The sequence below is a fragment of the Coregonus lavaretus genome (assembly GCF_964263955.1).
Source record: "Coregonus lavaretus genome assembly, chromosome: 8".
In the NCBI taxonomy this organism is placed as follows: domain Eukaryota; kingdom Metazoa; phylum Chordata; class Actinopteri; order Salmoniformes; family Salmonidae; genus Coregonus; species Coregonus lavaretus.
The window spans coordinates 36,504,923-36,527,555 of NC_139995.1; the positions used below are offsets into that span (position 1 = coordinate 36,504,923).

At 42.8% G+C, this 22,633-nt stretch overlaps 1 protein-coding gene across 1 annotated transcript in view; it reads right to left on the reverse strand.

Moving 5' to 3' along the window:
* Window positions 1-1,087: 1,087 nt before the first annotated feature.
* The window catches only part of LOC311133944 (innate immunity activator protein-like), a 63,154-nt gene continuing 41,608 nt past the window's right edge, over window positions 1,088-22,633 (reverse strand). The window contains exons 2-10 of the mRNA XM_084167570.1: window positions 12,306-12,415; window positions 10,756-10,889; window positions 8,277-8,399; window positions 7,762-7,993; window positions 7,587-7,640; window positions 7,192-7,474; window positions 5,941-6,099; window positions 3,406-4,132; window positions 1,088-1,615 (exon numbers count right to left, since the gene is read on the reverse strand). Coding sequence (XP_084023696.1) covers window positions 1,523-1,615; window positions 3,406-4,132; window positions 5,941-6,099; window positions 7,192-7,474; window positions 7,587-7,640; window positions 7,762-7,993; window positions 8,277-8,399; window positions 10,756-10,889; window positions 12,306-12,360 — 1,860 coding nt within the window. The 5' untranslated portion in view covers window positions 12,361-12,415 and the 3' untranslated portion in view covers window positions 1,088-1,522. The remainder of the gene's footprint in view (window positions 1,616-3,405; window positions 4,133-5,940; window positions 6,100-7,191; window positions 7,475-7,586; window positions 7,641-7,761; window positions 7,994-8,276; window positions 8,400-10,755; window positions 10,890-12,305; window positions 12,416-22,633) is intronic.

The following is a 22,633-nucleotide window of genomic DNA, read 5'->3' on the forward strand; positions in this document are numbered from 1 at the left end:
TAACCAAATCCGAATCATCTTCACTTCGGCAGTAGGACACCTCTTGCATTGAGAGAGAGGGGTGAATGTCCAACAGTAACTCGCTTTGAGAATCTTGGATGCATTTCAGCTGAAGCGTTTCAGTTCCTCTCAAAGTTCTCTTCTCGAAGTCTACGCTTAGATCCAAGTGGAAGTGTTTTATCTTGAATTGACCAAAGCTCCTCTGCTAGATTGGTGTGCAGCATGAGAGATCTTTCCATATTGAATGAATGGGTAAATGTGATTTTTCCTCAAACTATTAGCTGTCGCCGCGTCTGTAACTTCGGTTGTATTGAGAAAAATAAACGTGCCTCTAAAAACGATTGTCAAGTATGGCTTTACTGCGCAAGAGTGCCACAACGAGAGGTTCGATTGAGGTCCAATCATGGGTAGGCTACAAATAACATGGGTACATTTCAGAAGAGATTGGGTCGATACAAACTTTTGTTTAATTATTGAAACAAATACTTTACTTTATTAAATTTAGTTTTACAGGGACATTAATCAACATTACTGTAAAAGTGCCCGTTTTAGCCAGTCAGCTAAATGACTAATAGCTTATGTAAACAAAAAAAGGACAAACTGATTACAACTATTAATATGAATATCATTCATAGGATACGTGAAACAAATGAGATATTTTATTTAGAATAACATAGGATCACTGTGTTTTGTGGTATGTATTGTTCAATGTGACATCCATAGCAAAATATTCGAACTTTTAAGTACCATTTATCTATGTACAAAAAGTGCATTCATATGCATTATAAAATAATGGTTTATCAATGGCGTAATATATGTCCACAACCAGGTGGTGAAAGGTGAGAAATAAAGGCATCAGTTGAACTCGGTTGCCAGTCAAGTGTTTTGCTTCAAATATCTGTCAGGTAAATAGTACATTGATAAAGATAGTGCATCTTCAACGCTGAATGTACGACTGATGACAAAATAATACTGGTACTTATTCTGATTCAATTAAACAAAATATTTGACAGGTCCACATTCCTGTTGGAATTGAATTCCCAACTCTGAAGAAAGTTTAATTTACAACAGAATGACACTGACAGGATTAACAGTATAAATCTTTATTTAATTATTTATTAACTTCTACAGAGAAAGATTTTTTTTAGAAAAACAATACATATTTTAGAAAGATTTTTCATAGTACTAAACACAACAGATCCGTACAAAAAACAGCTAACAAACTAACCATGAAATAATGTTCAAAACAGTAGCTTTTTCACAGTAAAAAGGTAGGCACCATGGTAACATTGTGGTCTGTTAATTCATGCCTTCAGTTGATCATTTGTTGTTGCCCGGGTAACATTTTGAGGTCAATGGTATAAAGCCTCAGGTCTGCTTTGATATTATGCCCAGTCTCTCGCTCATCTCATATCAGCACCAGGTTCATTGGTGTAATAAATTAATGAATAAATAGGGCTTTGTGGGCCGGAGGTCAGAGTGTTCCAGAGAGGGTGTGGCACTTGGGGCCCTCTCCCTAGTCCTACACCTGACTGACGAGCTCCGAGTCGTCTCCCACAAACCACTGCACCGGGGTCCCATCCGCTGCCCTCTGGAGGACCCGTCTCTGGGGAGCCTGCAGACGGGATAACAAAAACAGGGAACATTTCAATGTCTGGTTTATCAAGTCAGTACTAACAGAGTTATACTTTTAAATATCACTAGCAATAACATTATTGGAAGGTCACAGTATGGAGAGAAGGCAACAAAGTAGATCAGTGCCTACAAGCACAATGCTGTTTCTGCTTGTAGTTCCCTGCAACCCTTCAGGGCAAGGAGTGACAGCAGAGACCAAGCCCTCAGCTGCTGTATTACTCACTTCTCACAACACCAGGAAGTTGGAGACACAAATGTGATGTTAAAGGAAATAAGGTACATAGCACTGTGTGGTATAACTTCACCATTTAGAGCTCCATAATGAGAAGGTCATAAACATTCAAACCAAATCAAAACATGATGAGTTCAGCCATGATGTCTCAAAATGCTTGGCTTTCAGCAGCTGATCTACAACAAGGGTGTGGTGTTTTTCCCTACAGTGAGTCACTCAGCGTGACGTTGCGTGATTCAGTGGTGATGTTGACTATGGGAGGGCCACACGCATGTTCTCTCCCACACTGCAGCTGTCTGAATGTCTCTCAAACCTGATTTACTTTCTGTGAACAGAATTTCCCCTCAAATGAAGAAAGGTCACCACTACTGAGAAATACTCGACCCAAAAGCTACTGAGAAATATTAGATCCACTACTGTACTACAGCTGCCCATGCTTTTCCAACCCCATGCAATATAAATCATCGCTGAAGAGTAAAGACAGTAAAACGATACAGGAATGTGGCACCTGGGTTTTACACTTACGTATGACCTTTCCCATGCCTTGCCCTCTGGAGAGAACTCAGGATACCAACTGCCTCTCATATTATAACAATTTCAATGTCTCAAGATCACATTGACTCACCACCTGCCTCCATAGATTTTCTTAAACTGTATCTGAACTCAAAATATTACAAATCATTGTAGTTAATTTAAGTGGCAGTTCTTTATCAGGCATGAGGTTAATTTTAGATTGATAAAGTATGTAACTAAATAGGCTGCGTCCTGAGAGAATACTCAGGGTCATGCGCAGCGTTTTATGACGCATAGTGTGCGAGCTATCTGTGAGGCTGACAAAACAGCAATAAGGACGCCATGGGGTGGGGCTGGAAAACAGTGTGTGCATCACAAATGGCCCTCTATAGTGCACTGCATTTTACAAAGGCCAATAGGGCTCTAGCCAAAAGTAGTGCACTATGTAGGGAATAAGGTGCCATTTGGGACGTACCAAGTGGATCATAGTTTCTCTCTCTCTCAATGCAATTCAGTGAGCGTGAATTGGACAATGGGACCAGAAATACGATATTGTGTGAACGGTGGCTCCTGAACAATTCAAAACAACCATTGGATGTCATAAAACGTGCTGAGACGAGTATCATTGAACAGTTCCATTTTGTCCAATGACTCCTTTCCTCATAGTGTGCTTACTAGTTCATGGAGGTAATACTTGTGTGTCAGGTGTGATTGCCAAACAAAGTTAATTAGAACACAAAGTTAGCTTGTAAAGACTATTAAGATACGGCACAAACATTTTAAAGAGTTCTGTTGATTCCATGGAACTTGCAGACAGGACACAGCACCTCAGAAGGATCCATCTTAACTAATTAGAAATTCCCTTCTCCTGTTAAAAGCCTGCCGACACCGACTGAACAGTTTTATATTCCAGTGATATTCAGTAATAAGGTGGTGCTGACAGTAATTCCGCAAAGGCAGTAACTTAAGATTGGGCAACTACATTGTAATCATGTAGTGAGTGAAGTGCTGTCGTGGCTGTTTACCTGTTCAGGGTATTTGTGGTGGTGGGAAAGAGGTGAGTCGCAGCCAGGTACGTTCCTCACCCTGTCCGCAACCTGTCTGTCCAGGGAGCGAGGTCTGAACTGGTTGCGCTGGTGCCATGACTTGAGCTCCTCGTTTACCACCTGCCGGGGGAAGCCTCTGGAGGGGTGGTGGGGGTACTCTCTGAGCGAGGGGGCGCGGGACAGTCTGATGTGGGGGGGCAGGGGCGTGAGAGCCCGCTGGGGGTGCACAGGGGCCTCCTCATACCAGTGCTCATATCGACTGGAGTGACAGGGGGGCAGAGGGCCGTGATACAGCCTGGCCATGTCCATCTCTGAGGGGTAGATCCCGTGGTCATAGTAACCCCTGTGGAAGCTGGGGGTGGACTGGTGCTGGTGGTTTTGGTAGAGGCCGGGGCCTGGGGGGTAGGCCATTGGTCCATGATTGTTGTTGGGGCTGGAATGTTGGTACCTATAGGTGGGCTGACACTGCCTTGGCAGGTCACAGGGCATCTCATGACACGGGGAGCTAGTGTAGGATAGGGCAGAGTGTTCAGAGTTACTGTCCTCAGTCTCAGAGTTGGAGTTGTAAATGGGGTTTCTGTATCCTCCCCTCTGGACGGGGGACTCGCCTGGAGAAGTTACAACGTAATCCGTCAGTAGCCTCCTGGGAACACGGGTACGACCCCGGTCCTTATCCAGGTTCAACGGAGGCTCACTGTTGGGAAGCCTGTAAAATATCACATAGAAGCATTACAAACTAGGCCAAAACTGTACAAAATGAAACAATCATTTGAAAGATCAAGTGAGACAGTTTCAAAATGTAAGCAGTGTGGGGACAGTGTGGATAAAATATACAAATGGTTGAATGCACTGACTAAGTTGCTCTATACAGTGAGGGAAAAAAAGTATTTGATCCCCTGCTGATTTTGTACGTTTGCCCACTGACAAAGACATGATCAGTCTATAATTTTAATGGTAGGTTTATTTGAACAGTGAGAGACAGAATAACAACAAAATCCAGAAAAACACGTCAACATTTTTATTAAAATGCAAATCAATTTATGAGAGAAATAAGTATTTGACCCCTCTGCAAAACATGACTTAGTACTTGGTGGCAAAACCCTTGTTGGCAATCACAGAGGTCAGACGTTTCTTGTAGTTGGCCACCAGGTTTGCACACATCTCAGGAGGGATTTTGTTCCACTCCTCTTTGCAGATCTTCTCCAAGTCATTAAGGATTTGAGGCTGACGTTTGGCAACTTAAACCTTCAGCTCCCTCCACAGATTTTCTATGGGATTAAGGTCTGGAGACTGGCTAGGCCACTCCAGGACCTTAATGCGCTTCTTCTTGAGCCACTCCTTTGTTGCCTTGGCCATGTGTTTTGGGTCATTGTCATGCTGGAATACCAATCCACGACCCATTTTCAATGCCCTGGCTGAGGGAAGGAGGTTCTCACCCAAGATTTGACGGTACATGGCCCCGTCCATAGTCCCTTTGATGCGGTGAAGTTGTCCTGACCCCTTAGCAGAAAAACACCCCCAAAGCATAATGTTTCCACCTCCATGTTTGACGGTGGGGATGGTGTTCTTGGGGTCATAGGCAGCATTCCTCCTCCTCCAAACACGGCGAGTTGAGTTGATGCCAAAGAGCTCGATTTTGGTCTCATCTGACCACAACACTTTCACCCAGTTCTCCTCTGAATCGTTCAGATGTTCATTGGCAAACTTCAGACGGGCCTGTATATGTGCTTTCTTGAGCAGGGGGACCTTGCGGGCGCTGCAGGATTTCAGTCCTTCACGGCGTAGTGTGTTACCAATTGTTTTCTTGGTGACTATGGTCCCAGCTGCCTTGAGATCATTGACAAGATCCTCCCGTGTAGTTCTGGGCTGATTCCTCACCGTTCTCATGATCATTGCAACTCCACGAGGTGAGATCTTGCATGGAGCCCCAGGCTGAGGGAGATTGTGTTTCTTCCATTTGCGAATAATCGCACCAACTGTTGTCACCTTCTCACCAAGCTGCTTGGCGATGGTCTTGTAGCCCATTCCAGCCTTGTGTAAGTCTACAATCTTGTCCCTGACATCCTTGGAGAGCTCTTTGGTCTTGGCCATGGTGGAGAGTTTGGAATCTGATTGATTGATTGCTTCTGTGGACAGGTGTCTTTTATACAGGTAACAAACTGCGATTAGGAGCACTCCCTTTAAGAGTGTGCTCCTAATCTCAGCTTGTTACCTGTATAATAGACACCTGGGAGCCAGAAATCTTTCTGATTGAGAGGGGGTCAAATACTTATTTCCCTCATTAAAATGCAAATCAATTTATAACATTTTTGACATGTGTTTTTCTGAATTTTTTTGTTGTTATTCTGTCTCTCACTGTTCAAATAAACCTACCATTAAAATTATAGACTGATCATTTCTTTGTCAGTGGGCAAACGTACAAAATCAGCAGGGGATCAAATACTTTTTTCCCTCACTGTAAGAGCATCTGCTAAAAGACCAAAATCTAAATATAAAACATTTAAATGTGCTGACCTGAGAGAGAGCTGGCGGCGAAGGTGCATCTCCGGGGTGGAGGGGGCGCTGTTTGACTGGGTGTGGCACAGTCTGAGATGGGAGGAGAACTGCAGGGGCAGAGCAGTGTCTTCATAACAGGCTTCCACTGGAGGCAACACAGGGGTCACGGCTGGACTACTGCTGAAAGGTAACATGGACAGGAAGGAGAGATAAGAGGGTTAATGACTAAACCCTGAAGATGTTTTCATTCAGATGAAAAACAAGCCATGAGGGGGCCAAATGAGTGCATGTGCTTTCCATGCTTAAACCTGTTCCATGTGCCCTTGTCTCAGTCTATTTGCGCTGCCACTCAAAGACAAGTTGTGACTTGAATCAAAATGTTCCCAAGTAATATCCTCCCCGAAATACCAAAGTACGCCTTAATGCCAACTTTAGCAAAACCACTTCAAAAGGAACACTTTTTTCAAATATCAAATGGAGTTTAAGTTGCAGATAAATGCTGCCAAAGCATATTTTGTATACACTGAGTATACAAAACATTAAGAACACCTGCTCTTTCCATGACAGACTGACCAGGTGAATCCAGTTTAAAGCTATGATCGATCCCTTATTGATGTCACTTGTTAAATCCACTTCAACCAGTGTAGAAGAAGGGGAGGAGACAGGTTAAAGAAGGATTGTTAAGCCTTGAGACAATTGAGACATGGATTGTGTATGTGTGCCATTCAGAGGGTGAATGGGCAAGACAAAAGATTTAAGTGCCTTTGAATGGGGTACAGTAGTAGCTGCCAGGCGCACCGGTTTGTCAAGAACTGCAACGCTGCTGTGTTTTTCACGCGCAACAGTTTCCCATGTGTACGAAGAATGGTCCAACATCCAAATGACATCCTGCCAACTTGACAACTGTGGGAAGCATTGAAGTCAACATGGGCCAGCATCCCTGTGGAACGCTTTCGACACGAGTCCATGCCCCAACGAATTGGGTGGGGGGGTTGGTGCAACTCAATATTAGGAAGGTGTTTCTAATGTTTGGTAAACTGTGTATTTGGGTTCAACTATGAAGCTTATTTTAGAGCACTACAAATGCATGAATTCAAAAAGTCAAGGCAATCTTATATTAGGCTACATAATGGCTTGCGTATAAGAGAGGTTTCACCAACCCGTGAGGCTTCCATTATAGCTATTCTTGGGATTTCCTGTACAATAAATTCAAGGGTAGCGTTCATATAAAATTACAGGAGGCACGCTGGGTTCTCCCTTGGCCTTTACCTTGACTTGCTGCTACATGAGTGTGACTTCTTCTTGGTCTTCTGGTAAGGCTGGTCCAGACTGGACTCGGTCCAAGGGGAGTGCTCAATGGGAGGGGGCTCCAATTCCAGGCTGGTGTTGAAGCTGGACTGTAGCTCCTCCAGGGTTGGAGTAGTAGGGGGTGGCTGGTGGGGGCTAGGCCCAGGGGGGTGTGAGGGGCCTGGGGGTGGCTGGGGAGGGTCTACTGGTCCTCCTGGGTGAGGGGGCTCCACGGATGGTTCAGATGACTGACTGATCACCTCTTCTGGAGAAGAATAGAAATAATGACGTTAAGAGAGTACTCTGGTGCTATTGTCAGAGCATGTTTATCTATATAATTTTACAAGAGTCATTTTTGCACATAGTAACGCTCTAACCTTCATCGAGCAGTGCCGAATCCGACAGAGCGCTATCATCAGAAGTGCCCTGATCTGGAAACAAAAGCAAAGCAAACAACTGTATTAATCCATGGGAATGGCACTGGAATTACATTTCTCTCAGATCAGAGATGTCAATGTTGTTTTATTAGTTGGACAGTAGGGCGTCGCTCACCTCTCCGTGTGCTGATGCAGCCTGGCCGTGGTGAAGACCGCCCGTGCTGTAGGCGCAGCTGAAATGCTGTTTCCTGCAGTTGTTTGACTTTCTTCTCCTCACGCTTGCACTGCTGTAACCGGCTTCTCTTCACCGCCTTGCTGAGGTGTTCCTCATGGCACAGTCTTCGGGCCGCTTTGTATATCTGCAGCTGAAGGGATAGCTCAGCTTCCACAGAGTTTAGCTCTGAGTCCTACAGGAAGTGACAAAAGGACGTTGGGCAGAAAGTAGTGGCTGAACATCAAATCTCTCTTCCTGGCTCTTACGATGACAGAAGCCTGACTAATGATGGCTGGTGCCAAGGAAGGTAGGGCGATGGATTGAATTAAGAAACAAAACATTTCCCTAAGGGGAACTATGGGAGTGGCCTTCAGTATTAAGTACACCTGTGTGTGGGACTTTTACAACCACTGTTAAAGGAAGAGTCAGTGTAAATGACAATAGTGTCCATGTCCAACCCTTGTCAGACTCTTTACCTCTGTTCCCTGTGGGATGCTCTGCTCGTCTAGTTTGAAGGCTGCTCCGATGCGTTGGCGAATTTGAGGCGGCTGCTCCCCAGGCAGCAAAGGGTAGTCTGCAGACAGCCGACCAGTTAGCTCCTATATGACATGGAAAGAAGACACCAGATTTAAGTTGGTTAAAATGTGTTGAATCAGATTTTAATGAAACACAAATCACGTACTGTATGTTAATATATAGTGAACTCCAAAAATATTGTGACAGTGACATGTTTTGCTGTTTTGGCTCTGGACTCTTCGGCATTGTATCATTTCAAATCCAATGGAGGTTAAAGTGCAGACTGTCAGCTTTAATTTGAGGGTATTGTTATCCATATCGGGTAAACTGTTTAGAAACTACAGCACTTTTTGTACCTATTCCCCCCCTTTTAGTGGACCAGAAGTATTGGGACAAATTCACTTATATGTTTATTAAAGTAGTCAAAAGTTTAGTATTTGGTCCCATATTCCTAGCACGCAATAATTACATCAAGCTTGTGACTCTACAAACTTGTTGGATGCATTTGCTGTTTGTTTTGGTTGTGTTTCAGATCATTTTGTGCCGAATAGAAATGAATGGTAAATAATGTGTCATTTTGCCGTCACTTTTATTGTAAATAAGAATATGTTTCTAAACACTTCTACATTCATGTGGATAATACCATGATTACGGATAGTCCTGAATGAATCGTGAATAATGATGAGTGAGAAAGTTAGACGCACAAATATCATACCCCCAAAAATGTCTTGGGGGTATGATATTTGTGCCTCCAACTTTCTCACTCATCATTATTATTTCACGATTCATTCAGGACTATCCATAGTCATGGTAGCATCCACATTAATGTAGAAGTGTTTAGAAACATATTCTATTCTTATTTACAATAAAAGTGACTCCAAAATGACAACACATTATTTACCATTCATTTCTATTGGGCAGAAAGTTATCTGAAACACAACCAAAATCAAACAAGCTTGATGTAATCATTGCTGTAATTTCTAAACGGGTCACCAGATATGGATGAAAATTCCCTCAAATTAAAGCCGACAGTCTGCAATTTAACCGCATAGTCCCTGTACCATTTCAAATCCAAAGTGCTGGAGTACAGAGCCAAAACAACAACAAAAATGGTCACTATCCCAATACTTTTGGAGCCCATTTAGTTGGAGGTAAGAACATTATGAGGGGACCACTGCTACTTCAGAGGTAATATGTCCCCATTCCCTTCAAATCAACCAGGTTTGTGAACCCTCATTGAGTTCATTTTGAAATATTGTATAAACATTTCTGCTTCCCAACTGACACTTGAGATCATTCTCAAGTGTCAGTTAGGCAATGCTGCCTTTCCATAGAATCCTACTCTTTCACAACACATTCTCAGGGCCTCACCTGTCCAGTGAATGCAACCAAACTGGCCTGCCCTCTAGCTAAATCTACACTCAACCTGAGCGTGAGAGTGCATATTACTGATTTCATTTGGGAACAGACATAACACACCCTGTGTTTGTTTTGAGTTAATCTACATAAAAAGGTATATCCCCCCCCGACACAAACACTAGTGTTGGTCATGATCTCAGTCGCTGTATTGTTCCTGAGAGCAGGAAGAGGAGTTATCAGAGCCTCCTTCCAGGCAGCATACCTCGACAGGACAAGTCCCGACGGGCGAGCCAAGCCCAATTGTCAACAGAAAAGAATGATCAGACCTGGGCTGCGTCTCAAATGCCACCCTATTACCTACATAGTGCACTACCTTTGACCAGAGACCTATCGCAAAAGTAGTGCACTTTATAGAGAATAGGGTGTCATTTCATACGCACACTCAATGTTTCCCTCAACAGCAGCTTGTTACAGGGGACTGGCTCTCCCATAGCTCGTAACGATGACGGATGGCACAGTGACATTCTTAGGGCTGAATTCATTTCTGAGAGACAGATATGGGAGAGATAATCTAGTGTGGTATAATAGGGACACTTAATGTCCATTGGCTGCCTCCCAATTGCCCTAACTTGTCTCACTTAAAAGCCCAACAAATCAGCCTGACTGAAAGGGAAGGGGACAGTTGTGTTCTCATTGGTCAGGAGCACCAAAACAAATAAGCTTTTCAGCTCAGACTGTGGGCAGCCTTTATCGGCTAAGTAGTTTGATTGCCAGGCAATTATTGATGAACATCTCGAAAGAACAGAAAAACATGCACACTGCTCTTGCTAGTATCACTTTAGTTTATTAAGCTTACGTATCGGCCACACTGCCTTTGTTAGGTCTTGATTAACATCACTCCTCCATCTATTCTACTATGAAACAAACACCCCCCGTCTAAATAATGTGTAACTGTTGACATCACAGTCATGGTATCACTTATGGGGAAATTCCCACTGATATGGTGAAAACGACCTGAACCCTGATAGAGTGGAGTGGAGAGCGCGTGTGTGTGTGTACACTATATCCAGGGGTACTCACAGCCTCTCGGATGCAGAGTTTCTTCAGCTCCAGTAGGCAGAGCTCTAGCCGGTCCTCCAGTGACTGGTGCTTGAGTTTGACGGCCCGGGTATGAGTGATCACGTCCTTCATAATCTTGCAAGGACTATCAGGGCCTTGGACACACAGTGACAAAGAGGCTACTGTGAGGTCTCAGGGTTGAAAACAGCAAGGCTATAGATAGCTGGACACAAGTTTACAATTGGTAATGCTTGCTTATCAATTTCATATAGATAACCCAACTGGTTGGAGATAATAAACGGTGTCCAAATCGAGGAAAGGTTGCTCCAATCCTGACTTGTTTCTGCCCACTCATGAGCAGCAACAATGAAGATAATGAGCCAAGATGACACCTAGACAAGACAAGGTTCTTTTGAGAGATAATGAGTGTCTGTACTTGTACTGTTTACTGTTGGGCAATTCCACGGTAACAGAGTGACACAGACTCAGATTTTTCATTTTAAAATGTATGTCAAACAAAAACCAATGATTGGAAAGTTAAACTATACAACTCTATGCAGAATGACTGGTTTTTAAAACATTTCTAAAATGTTGTGTGGAAACTGTTAAATGTATTCTTTGTGCATCGAATTTTATGGTTTGTTTAATTTTGCAATCATTGGTTTTTGTTTGACATACATTTTAAAGTGAAAAATCTGAGTGTGTCACTCTGCTACCGTGAAATTGCCCTGTTTTATTAACTGATACTGAAACTGTCATGAAAGTGTGATAGGATCAACCTGGGAGTGAAACCAAGGCGATAAACAATATGTTGTTGCTCTACTACTGGAATAGTTTGGTGGCTCTCCAGCACTGCTGTGACTACCGACAACTGGTTGCATCCCAAATGGCAGCCTACTCCCTACATAGTGCACTACTTTGACCAGAGCCCTAAGGGTGCCCCTACGGGTAGCACAAAAGTAGTGAACTATATAGGGAGTAGAATGCCATTTGGGATACAACCCTGAGTTCATTCACAGGGCTACTAATGACTCAAGGCCAGCTGCATTGTGTGTCACATGCTTTCAGAGATTATCAACTCAATCCCTGCAGGTACTGACAGACAGCAGAGAAAGCCACCAGAGGCGTGACTGCCACCGGAATGGCAACCATGCAGGAGAAAATAAACAGTAGAAAACATGCCAATGACAAAAAAAACGTATTCTGTCTGGATCAATTATCTCCCATTGTGGGAAGCAGACAGCGTGTGACTAAATGACATATGTGGTGAAGAAAGTGACCAGCAATAGCTCAGCTACTGGTTTATAGAAACCATTGGTAGTGGCCACTGCATCTTCTTTGAAAATGGAGCACAAAATAATAAATAACAGGACTATAAACCACTTTTGAATAGTGTGGTTTGCTTGCTTACTACTTAGTTATAAGTAGAACACAAATAGGTTTCTAGGCCAAAACCCATGCATATCAAATTTGAAAGAATGTTGACTAATGTCTCACTACAGGCATCCCGTTATAGTGAATAACTGTTAGTGTCATGCAAGTTGAAAGGTATTTGGTGGCTTGGTGCTTACCAGAGTGGAGAATGATACCACTGTCTGTGTCACTGATCTCTTCTTTGCCCTCCATGTATATGGGTCAGGTGGTGTTCATAGGTAGGGGGAACGTCCACTTTCACGATGCCCTGCAAAAATACACATTTAATTTTCTTCAACGATACAATATACTTTATTGTCCATTTGCGTGGAAATTCATTTTGAAGTCAGCAGGCAAATACAACACTTATATATGGCCTACACTACAGAGAGTGATCCCATTTAATAGTACTCAATTGTTGCTTTTCAGCACAATTAAAATATCTAATTTTAGACATAGATAATGGTCTCCATCCACCATTGAGAGATTACACTTCTAACACACCACTTAACCCTTCAACCATGAAAGTCACAGAGGTCAAACCAAATTCCCAGAGACTTTGCTCAGGAAACAATGGTGCTTAAAAAAGGGCCACTCTTTCCCATTACTTTGAGCCATTCCCTCCAGCTACGTCCTGTCAGCACAGCCTCACCAGGGTTCAAACCAGAGTGGATTCACACTGTGACCATCTAACACAGGTTGAGTCCTGAATGGTACCCTATATAGTGCACTACTTTTGACCAGGGCTCTAGTAGTGCACTATATAGGGAGTAGGGTGCCATTTGGGACACAAACCCACACTGTTCTTCATCAGGTGAATGTTTAGCCTGCAGCTAATGGGCTGGCTACTTTAGGGGGAGGTTGAGGAATGCCTGAACACATCAGAGGAGAGGCCAGTCCAACAACAATTAGGCCTATAAAGAATAACAGACTACCAACAAAATACAGACTGAAAAAGAGTGAAATAATATCCCAATGTCCTCCAGAAATATTAATCATCAAGTAATACAATACAAAATAATTCATAGATTTTAATTCACAGATTCTATTTGATCTTTCTCCTACTCCAAATTGTCTGTTGTGTTGTCAAATAAATATTGGAACCTACATGCACATGATGTGGTACTTCCGCAGTGTGAAGACGTTTTGGTCACAGGTTGCCAGGCCTGTGTCAAGCATAGTAGGTGTTGCTATTCCCTGTCTCCCCAGTATTTATTGGTTTAGATTTTTTATTGTTGAACGATGACTCTTCACTAAGTCTCACAGTACCCCAGAAACGAGTATTGTTGTCCGGACTGACTGCGGCAAAAAGAATGTTGGTGACCAGATGTAAGCCTCCACATAAGCTCAGCATAACTCAATGGCTACAAAACTTCCTTGACGTCCTTTCACTAGAGCTCTCCATAGCTTGTGTGAACAACACCAAGGAAAGGACATTAGATACATTCAATAGAGCAGTCGAAAAAGGTCAAAAGCTTATTATGAGTTAATGTAATCATGTTTAAATTCATCAACTGTATTTTGAATATTTGTATCGAATACCGATGTATGCAGGCTGACTTTATTAATGTCCCTTGTTCCTCCAAACAACTGTACAAACATAAGACGAGTTATCCATTATGTTTTGTTTAAAGCATTGATACAGTGCCTTCAGAAAGTATTCACACCCCTTGACGTTTTCCACATTCTGTTGTGTTACAGCCTGAATTTATAATTGATTAAATTGAGATTGTGTCACTGGCCTACACACAATACCCCATAATGTCAAAGTGGAATGATGTTTTTAGACATTTTTACAAATTAATTAAAGATTAAATGTATTTTTTTACATTTTAGTAATTTAGCAGACGCTCTTCTCCAGAGCGACTTACAGTTCGTGAGTGCATACATTTTCACAACCCTGGCGTTGCAAGCGACATGTTCTACCAACTGAGCTACAGGGACTACAGGGGTCTTGAGTCAATAAGTATTCAACCCCTTTGTTATGGCAAACCTAAAGAAGTTCAGGAGTAAAAATGTGCTTAATAAGTTACATGGACTCACTGTGTACAATAATAGTGTCTAACATGATTTTTGAATGACTGCCTTATTTCTGTACCCAAGTCATACAATTATCTGTACGGTCCCGCAGTCAAGCAACATTGTAGTTACTCCACAATACTAACCTAAATGAGAGGGAAAAGGAGGAAGCTTGTACAGAATAAAAACATGACAAAACATGCATCCTGTTTGCAATAAGGCACTAAAGTAAAACTGCAAAAAAATTGGCAAAAGAAATTACTTTATGATGTCCTGAATACAAAGTGTTATGCTTGGGGCAAATCCCACACAACGTCACTAAGTACCACTCTTCATATTTTCAAGCATGGTGGTGGCTGCATTATGTTATGGGTATGCTTGTCATCAGCAGGGACTAGGGAGTTTTTTAGGATAAAAATAAACGGAATAGAGCTAAGCACAGGCAAAATCCTAGAGGAAAACCTGGTTCAGTCTGCTTTCCAACAGACACTGGGAGACAAATTCACCTTCAAGCAGGACAATAACCTAAAACACATGACCAAATACAAACTTAAGTTGCTTACCAAGACAACATTTAATGTTTCTGAGTGGCCTAGTTACAGTTTTGACTTAAATCGGCTTGAAAATCTGTCAATTTGAAAATGGCTGTCTAGCAATGATCAACAACCAACTTGACAGAGCTTGAAGAATTTTAGAAATAATATTGTGCAAATATTCTACAATCCAGGTGTGAAAAGCTTAGACTAACCCAGAAAGACTCAGCTGTATTCGCTGCGAAAGGTGGTTCTAACATGTATTGACTCAGGGGTGTGAATACTTATGTAAATTATATATTTCATTATCAATACATTTGCAAAAATGTCTAAAAACATGTTTTCACTTTGTCATTATGGGGTATTGTGTGTAGATTGGGTGAGAAAAATATGTTTTTTTAATTCAGGCTGTAACAACAAAATGTGGAATAGGTCAAGGGGTCTGAATACTTTCTGAAGGCCCCTGTAGCTCAGTTGGTAGAGCACGGGGGGCCAGTATGAAAATGTATGCACTCACTAACTAAGTCGCTCTGGATAAATGTAAATGAAGGCACTGTATGTCCACAACATGAGCCCGTTGGGGGGAGGGAGATGGGGAGAGGGAGAGAAGTGGAGAGAGAGGGGGAATAGGTCGCACCTACTTAGAAGGGGGAGGGAGAGGGGCGATGGGACAGACAGGACAATCAACTTATTATTATTTTTTTTTTTGGTGTTGTCTTGTATCCATGTTTTTATTTTCTACCGTTTTTCTATTCTTTATCTATGTACTTCTTGAATATTATTGCCCGTCTGATCTGAACCCCTCACAGAAAAATCATTATAATAAAAAGTTACTTTTTTTTATTAACAGTACATTCGGAAAGTATTCAGACCCCTTAACTTTTTCCACATTTTGTTAAGTTACAGCCTTATTCTAAAATGGATTAAACAAACAAAAATGTCCTCAATCAATCTACACACAATACCCCATAATGACAAAGCGAAAACAGGTTTGTAGAAATTTTAGCAAATGTATTTTTAAAAATACCTTATTTACATAAGTATTCAGACCCTTTGCTATGAGACTCAAAATTGAGCTCAGGTGCATCCTGTTTCCATTGATCATCATTGAGATGATTCTACAACTTGATTGGTGTCCACCTGTGATAAATTCAATTGATTGGACATGATTTGGAAAGGCACACACCTGTCTATATAAGGTCCCACAGTTGACAGTGCATGTCAGAGCAAAAACCAAGCCGTCGAAGGAATTGTCCGTAGAGCGCCGAGACAGGATTGTGTCGAGGCACAGATCTGGGGAAGGGTACCAAAACAATTCTGCAGCATTGAAGGTCCCCAAGAACACAGTGGCCTCCCTCATTCTTAAATGGAAGATGTTTGGAACCATCAAACTGAGCAATCGGGGGAGAAGGGCCTTGGTCAGGGAGGTGACCAGGAACCCGATGGTCACTATGATAGAGCTCCAGTTCCTTTGTGGAGATGGGAGAACCTTTCAGAAGCACAGCCATCTCTGCAGCACACCACCAATCAGGCCTTTATGGTAGAGCAGCCAGACGGAAGCCACTCCTCAGTAAAAGGCATATGACAGCCCACTTGGAGTTTGCCAAAAGGCACCTAAAGGACACTCAGACCATGAGAAACAAGATTCTCTGGTCTGATGAAACCAAGATTGAACTCTTTGGCCTGAATGCCAAGCGTCACGCCTGGAGGAAACCTGGCACCATCTCTACGGTGAAGCATGGTGGTGGCAGCATCATGCGGTGGGGATGTTTATCAGTGGCAGGGACTGGGAGACTAGTCAGGATCAAGGGAAAGATGAACAGTGCAAAGTACAGAGAGACCCTTGATGAAAACCTGCTACAGAGCACTCAGGACCTCGGATTGGGTCGAAGGTTCACCTTCCAACAGGACAACGATCCTAAGCACACAGCCAAGACAACGCAGGAGTGGCTTCGGGACAAGTCTCTGAATGTCCTTGAGTGGCCCAGCCAGAGCCCGGACTTGAATTGAACATCTCCGGAGAGATCTATAAATAGCTGTGCAGCGACGCTCCCCATCCAACCTGACAGAGCTTGAGAGGATCTGCAGAGAAGATTGGGAGAAACGCCATAAATACAGGTGTGCCAAGCTTGTAGCGTCATACCCAAGAAGACGTGAGGCTGTAATCGCTGCCAAAGGTGCTTCAAGATAGAGTAAAGGGTCTGAATACTTACGTAAATGTATACTTACGTAAATGTGATATTTCCGTTTTTATAAATTTGCAAACATTTCTAGAAACCTATTTTTGCTTTGTCATTATGGGGTATTGTGTGTAGATTGAGGGAAAAAAAACAATTGAATCCATTGTAGAATAAGGCTAACGTAACAAAATGTGGAAAAAGTCAAGGGTTCTGAATACTTACCGAATGCACTGTATGCAAGGAAATTAGGCTTGATTGTTGTTCAGTGACCGAATATCCCAAACTATTCAACTTGCAGTGGCAAATATAAAGGAAGTTATTAATTGCACTACAAATAAAGATGAACATTTAACATTCTCTGGTATTGTCTTACCGGTAATCTATGTACTAAAAAAGGTTGATCAAAGTGATACACTTTAGAGTGTCAATAGAAATAGCTCTAAATTCAGTCATTTAAATTAATCAACTTTACAGAGCCAGCCTAAAACCCCAAAGAGCAAGCAATTTAGAGGCAGAAGCAGTGTCTAGGAAAAACTCCCTAGAAGGCAGGAACCTAGGAAGAAACCTTGAGAGGAACCAGGCTCCGAGGGGTGGCCAGTCCTCTTCTGGCTGTACCGGTAGAGAGTTAGGAGTAGATGTGGCCATTTAGACAAGATTCAGTCTGTCCACTGTGAGTTTCTCCAACCAAATGTTAACTTGGTTGACCATGTCCTTGAAGCCAAGTCAGACAAATTGGCTCCTTCAGATAGAGGCCAGTTGGTGGAATTACTAAGGTATGACATGATCTTGGTGACATCACCTTGATCCATACACTGTTGCAGTGTTCAGAACAGGGAACTCGAAACTCTTCGACTTCTGAGTGTTCAAGACAACTGGGAATTCCGAGAAAAAAAACGAGCTCTAACTGGAAAAAATCGTTTTGCATGATCATCCAACTTGGAATTCTAAGTCGAGAACTCCAGCCTCTCTCTAGAGTGCAGACATTCCGACCTGAAGATCACTGACTTCATGATTTTACTTTGTTTTTTTCTGAGTTCGAATGCCGCTTTCAAAACAACTGGGAACTTGTGAAAAATACGAGGTAAAATCATGAGGTCAGTCATCTTCAGGTCGGAGTTCTAGAAAGAGGCCCGAGTTCCCGAGTTGGAATTCCCCAGTTGTTTGAACGCACTGAAGTCGTTGATTTCCGAGTTCCCAGTTGTTTGAACGTATTGACTAGTATGACACATACATCTTGCTAACATAGTCTAGGGAGCTTCCTGTGATTGTTGAGCTGTTTGTGAAACTTCCACGTCATTAGAGTTGACTGACTGCAATCTCAGTTCAGGCAATGATTGACTGAGAGAAAAAAAAGCAGGGCTTTAATTGGCTGATGCAACTGTGTGCCAAAGGCTTGACAACAATGCGTTTATTGTTCCGAAACTGCTTGACTCCAAATGCAATGCACCTTTAGCGCATGAGGCATGTGGGATAAGGATAATTATAATGGAATTCAATCTCATATCTATAGTATGCAAGGCAGGTTATGTTTTGTGGAAAAGCTGGCACGATAATTATAATTAGGTAATTCTTAATATACAACGCGGAATAAACTTTGTTATAATAAAACTCATGACGCGTGGGAACAGAGGTATAATTTATTACCCGAGACTGAATGGGCTATTCATGAGTAAAATACTAGAACCTCCATAATATCTATAAAGCCAAATGATATACAACAAGACAAAGACAGACAAAAGACAAAGCCTAAACATTTCAACTACATTTTAATTAGACGTTAAGCAGGAAACGATTGATTCCGCGCATCATCTCCCCAGGTAGCTTGCATGAAGCATAAAGACCGTATAACAATTGAGACAAAAGTCCCCCGTCACTTTCAAGAACTGTTTAATCTAACACGTCTACAAGATCTCCCACACACTTCCAATAGCCATGGTTACGGAGTCATCTAAAACGAAGATGGTCAAATTTGTTTAATTAAAGGACATTACGCGCCAAACTTTTTATTTTTCAATACAAACGAGGTTCTTCTAGTAAAGGATAGCGGACAGGGTATTCCAGCAGAATGAATGACAATCAACATAGGTTACGTTTCATGATTTAAAAAAAAAGGAAAGTATTTCGACTATATAAACAGTTAAACTAAATCGTCATTTCAACTGAACACCTCGGAAATCATTTTGCGTAAAGTTAATGCACATTAAAAGGGATTGCACTTACATTTTCAATAACCTGGTTCAAAAGTCGACTCCTGAAAACTGCCTTACTAACACTATTCTCGTATTCCCCACTTGAATGGAAGTGATTGAAAGGCGAACTGCCTAGATTTGAAGTAAGGTAGATGAAGGACGACTCACACGCAAAAGGGGAGTGGTCCGCAGAGGTGGGACCAAGTCACTATTATTAGAGTCACAAGGTCCAAGTCCAGTCCCAAGTAGAACTGGCCGAGACTCGAGTCAAGTCACAAGTTTTTCAAGTCAAATATCAAGTAAAACAAAACATTTATATAGGCAATGACTTGTTCACCTAAAAATCTTTGTCTATTTATTGAGGCTACCAGGCAGCCCTTGTCATTATTTTGTCTACAACACATTTTATGTAATTAATTTTAACAAATTCCAAATTTAAGATTCATAAGTAAATTATCAATTTCAAGCAATTTTGACATACCAAAAGACCAGTAGGCCTATGCTAGTAATTGTTGCTTGATTCCCTATTGCTGGTGAGCTTGCAAAGTAAACGGTTCAGATTCTTGATCACCAAACAATTTGTGGAGCTGCATATTCATTTATGGCAATCCTCTCTCCCTACAATTTGACGTTTGCGCTGCACCGGATCCTATAGCTGTAGAGCAAATCACCAATCTGTTCGCTAGCTCAGTGGTTTTCCAATTTGTTGACCCATGACCGCTGCGCACGCAAATGTGGCCTGTCATTACAGCCATTAACGGTGATGCATTTTCAAAACGCAAGATACAGAAATAAACTGCGTTTTACACATGCATTTTGAGCTAAAAGTCATTAATGTTAGTAGTCAATATCAAGTCACTTCTCTGGAGTCCAGAGCAAGCAGGATAATACGGCCTACCTGTATGCAGCGGAGGTTGCAGGATCAGATGTAAAGCATGGTCTGTATCTTTTTTCTTCCTCACAAATATCGTAATTAATAAGCCAGAATTATTTAAGGTAGTCCGATGTTACAGCTATCTATAGGCTATAGCCAGTACCACCACTGAGGTATATAATTAAATGAACCCACCCAAACAAGGCCTATCTTAATTAAATCAATAGGTAGCCTATTGTTCTGGCAAAGATGCGTCCATAGCAGATTGAAACGGTACATTATATGGACAATAACGTAGGTCAGGGTTCTTCAATTCCGGTCCTGGAGGGCCGAAACACTGGTAGTTAATTGCACTCACCTGGAGTCCCAGGTCTGAATTAGCCCCTGATTAGAAGGAGAGGATGAAAAACAGAGGTGTTTCGGCCCTCCTGGACTGGAATTGAAGAACCCTGACGTAGGTAAACTACTCTGTTTTTGCCTAGCAACACCTGAGAAAATTAAACAAGGCTTTCTGATGTGGCAGGGCTTGAAAACTATTACAGACTACAAAGGGAAGCACAGCCGCGAGCTGCCCAGTGACACAAGCCTACCAGAGGAGCTAAACCACTTCTATGCTCGCTTCGAGGCAAGCAACACTGAAGCATGCATGAGAGCACCAGCTGTTCCGGATGACTATGTGATCACGCTCTCCGTAGCCGATGTGAGTAAGACTTTTAAGCAGGTCAACATTCACAAGGCCGCAGGGCCAGACGGATTACCAGGACGTGTACTCCGAGCATGTGCTGACCAACTGGCAAGTGTCTTCACTGACATTTTCAACATGTCCCTGACTGAGTCTGTAATACCAACATGTTTCAAGCAGACCACCATAGTCCCCGTGCCCAAGGACTCTAAGATAACCTGCCTAAATGACTACCGACCCGTAGCACTGACGTCTGTAGCCATGAAGTGCTTTGAAAGGCTGGTCATGGCTCACATCAACAGCATTATCCCAGAAACCCTAGACCCACTCCAATTTGCATACTGCCCCAACAGATCCACAGATGATGCAATCTCTATTGCACTCCACACTGCCCTTTCCCACCTGGACAAGAGGAACACCTACGTGAGAATGCTATTCATTGACTACAGCTCAGCATTCAACACCATAGTGCCCTCTAAGCTCATCACTAAGCTAAGGATCCTGGGACTAAACACCTCCCTCTGCAACTGGATCCTGGACTTCCTGACGGGCCGCCCCCAGGTGGTAAGGGTAGGTAACAACACATCTGCCACACTGATCCTCAACACGGGGGCCCCTTAGGGGTGCGTGGTCAGTCCCCTCCTGTACTCTCTGTTCACCCATGACTGCATGGCCAGGCACGACTCCAACACCATCATTAAGTTTGCAGACGACACAACAGTGGTAGGCCTGATCACCGACAACGATGAGACAGCCTATAGGGAGGAGGTCAGAGACCTGGCCGTGTGGTGCCAGGATAACAACCTCTCCCTCAACGTGACCAAGACAAAGGAGATGATTGTGGACTACAGGAAAAAAAAGAGGACTGAGCACGCCCCCATTCTCATCGACGGGGCTGTAGTGGAACAGGTTGAGAGCTTCAAGTTCCTTGGTGTCCACATCACCAACGAACTATCATGGTCCAAACACACCAAGACCGTCGTGAAGAGGGCACGACAAAGCCTATTCCCCCTCAGGAGACTGAAAAGATTTGGCATGGGTCCTCAGATCCTCAAAAAATTCTACAGCTGCACCATCGAGAGCATCCTGACTGGTTGCATCACCGCCTGGTATGGCAACTGCTTGGCCTCCGACCGCAAGGCACTACAGAGGGTAGTGCGTCCGGCCCAGTACATCACTGGGGCCAAGCTTCCTGCCATCCAGGACCTCTATACCAGGCGGTGTCAGAGGAAGGCCCTCAAAATTGTCAAAGACTCCAGCCACCCTAGTCATAGACTGTTCTCTCTGCTACCGCACGGCAAGCGGTACCGGAGTGCCAAGTCTAGGTCCAAAAGACTTCTCAACAGCTTCTACCCCCAAGCCATAAGACTCCTGAACAGCTAATCATGGCTACCCGGACTATTTGCACTGCCCCCCCACCCCATCCTTTTTACGCTGCTGCTACTCTGTTAATTATTTATGCATAGTCACTTTAACTCTACCCACATGTACATATTACCTCAACTACCTCAACTAGCCGGTGCCCCCGCACATTGACTCTGCAACGGTACCCCCCCTGTATATATAGCCTCCCTACTGTTACTTTATTTTACTTCTGCTCTTTTTTTCTCAACACTTTTTTTGTTGTTGTTTTATTTTTACTTTTTTTGTTAAAAATAAATGCACTGTTGGTTAAGGGCTGTAAGTAAGCATTTCACTGTAATGTCTGCACCTGTTGTATTCGGCGCATGTGACCAATAAAATTTTATTTTATTTTATTTGAAATGTGCACCCGACTTTGCGAGCCAATGCTGATAACTTGTCATTGGTCAACATTTAAGACACTCCATTTTTAGGTTCTGAGTCACAGATGAGATGTTTACTAAACAAGAATTTGGTGCAATGCTGTAGGCCTATGTTAGTGACCAGATCCAATAAGCAAAGGTAGGCTATACATATAAAATACTAGACAGGTAGGCTATATGTCAGTGGAGGCTGCTGAGGGGAGGACGGCTCATAAATGGCTGGAA